General features: G+C 47.6%; 1 protein-coding gene across 1 annotated transcript in view; it reads right to left on the reverse strand.

Annotated features, from left to right (window-relative positions):
- LOC311338295 (EF-hand and coiled-coil domain-containing protein 1) overlaps positions 1-1,897 on the reverse strand; it is a gene marked incomplete at both ends in the record, with an annotated part of 8,641 nt that extends 6,744 nt beyond the window's left edge. The window contains 2 exons of the mRNA XM_084463517.1: positions 527-950; positions 1,303-1,897. Coding sequence (XP_084319643.1) covers positions 527-950; positions 1,303-1,897 — 1,019 coding nt within the window. The remainder of the gene's footprint in view (positions 1-526; positions 951-1,302) is intronic.
- Between the last annotated feature and the right edge of the window lie 3,103 nt (positions 1,898-5,000).

A 5,000-nucleotide genomic window follows, 5' to 3' on the forward strand; every position in this document is an offset into this window, starting at 1 on the left:
GTCAGGGCGTTTTAATTCCAAATCCATCATTGTGCATACAGAGGCTGACTTTGAGTTAAAGTATCCTAGCTCCTGTTCAAGTGAGGGGGAAACACTTCTAATTCATTTCCAAAAGGTTCCAACGTGTTCTGGCAAGTCGTTTATTCAAAAACGCCAGCATAAAAAGGTTGTAATGTGTCTACAAACACACAGATAATTTGGCACTCTTTTGAGTGAGTATGAGGCCACCTGTGATGATTCTATTATCAGCTGCTTCTGACTGGGTAGTCTACGTAGGGGGTGACATGTTGGCAGTACAGATATCCTAACAATCACAGCACTGAAACTAGTGCTGATTATCTGTTGACTGTAGACTAACTACAATCTAGAGCTGTCGTTGCTTGTGTTAAGCAACTACTACTACTGTAATATTTCCCCTGATCTATCCGTTCCTCTTTACATCTTGAACTGATTATTTAAACAGTGGTCAGAAGAAGGGAATAAAGATGTTCTTCTACATGAAGGACGGTGTAAAGGCCCTGCAGACCTGATCACACTGTTCTCCTTTCGCAGTGCCGATTCCACGCCTGCCCGTCTTCTGACCTCCTGATAGGCCCAGCCAAGCTCCTCTTCTAGGCGCTGATTGAAGCGAATCGCCTCCTCCAGCTGTCCGTCACGCGACTCACGAATCAGCCTCAGCTCCCGGAGAACGGAGTCTCCATCCGCCCGCCGGCTCGGGCCCGCTCTCCGCATCCTGTCCGTCCATTTCCCTCCAGACCTGCCGTCCGGAGACGGCTTGGGGGTCCTGCTTGTGCTGGATGCTGGGGACAGGGAGAGCGACGGGGTGGGGTTAAGGGTCCTGCTGTGCCTCTTGAGGGCCACCTCAAGGGACAGACAGCGGGCGTCGCTGCCCTGGAGAGCAGCACGGAGGTCCTCCACCAGCTCCCTCAGAGCAGCCGCCTCCACACCTGCTGGTCAGGAAGGAATACTATTTAATACTATTTAATTTAATACCACCACCACCCCCCCCACACACACACACACACTAACTATAACACCACCACCATCACCATCAAAAACATTAAAATGGATAACCTATCATAAGGTGAAGTATGATACAAATAGAAGAGGAGAGGAGAGGAGAGGAGAGAAATTGACACAAATTGAGCGTCACAACATCACGTCACCCGATTTATTATGATGAAGAAATGTAAATTTCTCTCTCTCTCTCACACACACACACACACACACACACACACACACACACACAAACACACACAGGTCGTCTTGTGAAAGATGCTAAATAATGTATACAATGTATACCTGGATCGTAGTCCTCTGTGTGCACTTTTTCCTTCATGGCTTTGGGTAGAACCCTTGTCTGGTCAACGGACAGATCAAAGCTGACACACTTCCTTCGTCGGACCCTCGGACACCGGAGTCGAATCTCACGTTCTACAAGTTCCGTCTCTTGGGAAAAGTTCAAGCGCTTGACGTCGCTTTGGTCAAGTTCGGTACCGCCGGCAGCGCGCAAACGAAAGTATCCACAGAGGCGCGAGTGAAACTCCTTGAAGGACAGCTCGCCTGGAAGACCAACACAGATCCACCGGGACTCGTCCTCCTCCTCTTCATCGTCTCTCGTCGGCCGGGGCTCTGCGTCCGCCTGAAGCCCCAGCACCGAGCAGAGCGCCGTGAAGTCTTCTGCCGACACGGTGTCTTCGCGACTCGGATGTGCAAGGTGGTGGAACACCTCTTGTAAATATTGGTCGATCCCGGTGGCGAGGACGACTATTTCGTTCTCTACTACCCCGGACCCGGAGCGGTGGTGGTGCGCCAGGGCGCTCCGAAGCCACTCGCATTTACGCGCGGCGCGCAGGGGAGGTTGGTGACGCGAAAGAGCCGGTGAACCTCTTTCCATCCCGGTTTACCTTTAGACGTTTCAGATGCATGCAAAGATAACATTAATTAGCTGTATTCCTTACAACACCAAAGACGACATTCTGAGAAAATATTTCATGGCTTTGTGTTATGTCCTAGAAAATACGCACTTCACTTGGAGCCCGTGCGTAATACACCGTTGACGCCCTTGAATGAAGTCTTCTTATTCTTCACTCATGAGTTTCCGGTAAAAAGTTACCTTGGATTCCCCAGTGTGATCCAGAAGCCGGCAGGGAGTTGTGATGTCTTTTGAGAACCCCCCCCCCCCACGTTCCCCTTAACTCCACCCACGCAGACTCAATGCGTGTGTGTGTGTGTGTGTGTGTGTGTGTGTGTGTGTGTGTGTGTGTGTGTGTGTGTGTGTGACTTTATTTGAAGTTCTCAATGACAAAACTGCACGACCACAAGACATCACATCGTTTCAGTTTCAACTTTACCGTGTAAATATAATATAATTTGACATCTGATAATTCAACCTGACACCCATTGTTTTGAGGGTACACTCAACTTCTCACACGATCATTATGATAATGCGTATCAAATGCCTTCTGAGTTATATACACCTGTCAAACGAAAATCTATTCCTGACTTTTCCAGCAACCGTAGCACTTTGTTGGCAGAAATACCTTTCTGGTGACTTAGTGACCCTTCCCTTACCTGACAGCCAAAACAATGAAACTAGGGTAACGCTATCATACCCAATCACCCCTTCCCTCACACACACACACACACACACACACACACACACACACACACACACACACACACACACACACACACACACACACACACAAACACACACACACGCACACGCACACTCACACTCACACTCACACTCACACTCACACTCACACTCACACTCACACTCACACTCACACTCACACTCACACTCTCACACTCTCACACACACACAAACACATAAATCAGCTGTGACAGCATCATGGACATGTGGAGGCAAAATAGAGTTGAGCTTATCTCTCTACTGACGATCATACTCACGACCATTCCAATAAGGAGCTCCTTTAACTGCTGCTCAGACTACATCACGGAGAAATACGTATTGTGTATGGCTGGAAGGCACATGTCAATTGATCCACTTTAAATTGCAACATCAATTGTACATGGTACATAGAGCCAGGCAAATGTACACTATATGATTTTCTATCAACATTCAAAGAAATCCAAAACGCAGAAGCAAATATACATGATACGCAAACAGACACAGCACAAGTCAATGTCTTCATTCATACATTCATTCATTCATTCATTCATTCATACTTAATCACTCTTGAGTAGTGTCTACAACTGCCGGGGTGGTCAACCCGGAGTCTTTGTGAAACCGGCCACATTCCATGACCACCCGCATGGACTCAAGGTGTACACACCCTTTGTTGCTATATGCTGAATAGATAACCATTAACCTGGCTGCTTAGGAGCAGTAAACCAGTGTTTACATCCATCTGTCACTCCAATCCTGCATCGACACAAGACACACCCACAGACCGGGTTACGAGTTACACATGAACTCTTTTGTCACTGTAGAGCATGACCCAACATGGGCTCACCAGAGACCAACATCACAAACCCTTCTGTAGGCACCAGGTCGCTAACAGACATGTGCAGCAGAAGACAGCAGCTTGTTTAAAGCTCGGTGAAGACATCCAGCCTGCCTTAACTTGCACATGGTGGCCTAGATTCTGTTTGGCTTTTTTCTCTTTTCAAATATGTTGAGATTCCCTTCGTCCAGAACAGGGCAGGTAGAGGACTGTGCTAAAAGCACATAATTATTACTTTGGTTGTTGTAGATAGTAATCTCTGTATGTTTGCGGGTGTGTGTGGGTGTGTATGTGTTTGTTTTGTGTGTGTGTGTGTGTGTTTGCCTGACTGCGTATGTGCGTGCGTGTGTGTGTGTGTGTGTTCATGCACATGTCAGTATACACCCATGAGTAAGAGTTGGGCTTGGTGTGTGCGTAAGCAGGGACTGGGGTAGTTATGAATGAATGCTATGTCGAGACACACAGGCAGCCTAGCATAGGTCCACTAAGCCCTGATGATAGCCTGACTACAAACCGATACCACCAGCACCCACACACACAAACACACAAACACACAAACACACAAACACATCAACTATACCACCAGCACCCACACACACAAACACACAAACACATCAGCTATACCACCACCAGCCACACACACACACACAAACACACAAACACATCAACTATACCACCACCACCCACACACACAAACACACTAACTATACTACCACCACCACCACCACCACCACCATCCACACACACAAACACACTAACTATACTACCACCACCACCACCACCACCACCATCCACACACACAAACACACAAACTATACTACCACCACCACCACCACCACCACCATCCACACACACAAACACACAAACTATACTACCACCACCACCACCACCACCACCATCCACACACACAAACACACAAACTATACTACCACCACCACCACCACCACCACCATCCACACACACAAACACACAAACTATACTACCACCACCACCACCACCACCACCACCACCCACACATTTCTGTGTGAAATGGGAGGTATGGAAATGTCAGAGAATGAAAGGATGGCAAATACAGAGAGAAGGAGGAGGGGCCAGTGTGTGTGTGTGTGTGTGTGTGTGTGTGTGTGAGAGTGTGAGTGTGTGTCAGTATTACATACATGCACAGCTCACTGGCCTATAGTTCACCTTTTAAAGGGAGGAGCTACAGTACTGACAGGGCTGGGGGGTTAAGCCTTTGTTTTCACTACCATATGGCCTATTGGTGGGGCCTGCAATAGACACTCTCTCTCACACACACACACACACACACACACACAATGGCCATTCCTTTGAAGTGACTATAGTGTGTCTCAGTCACCGATGACTGACACAAACCTTGTGGCTTATTAAGTTGTCTAAACCTTGTGGTATGTCAGGGTTAGACACTCACAACCTGTCATTTCATAATCCCTTATGATTTCCTGTGAGGACAAACTACCTATTTAAAAAGCTGATCATCAATTTACAGACCTGAAGACCTCATAAACA

Source organism: Micromesistius poutassou, assembly GCF_964030765.1.
Source record: "Micromesistius poutassou genome assembly, chromosome: 2".
NCBI classification, from domain to species: domain Eukaryota; kingdom Metazoa; phylum Chordata; class Actinopteri; order Gadiformes; family Gadidae; genus Micromesistius; species Micromesistius poutassou.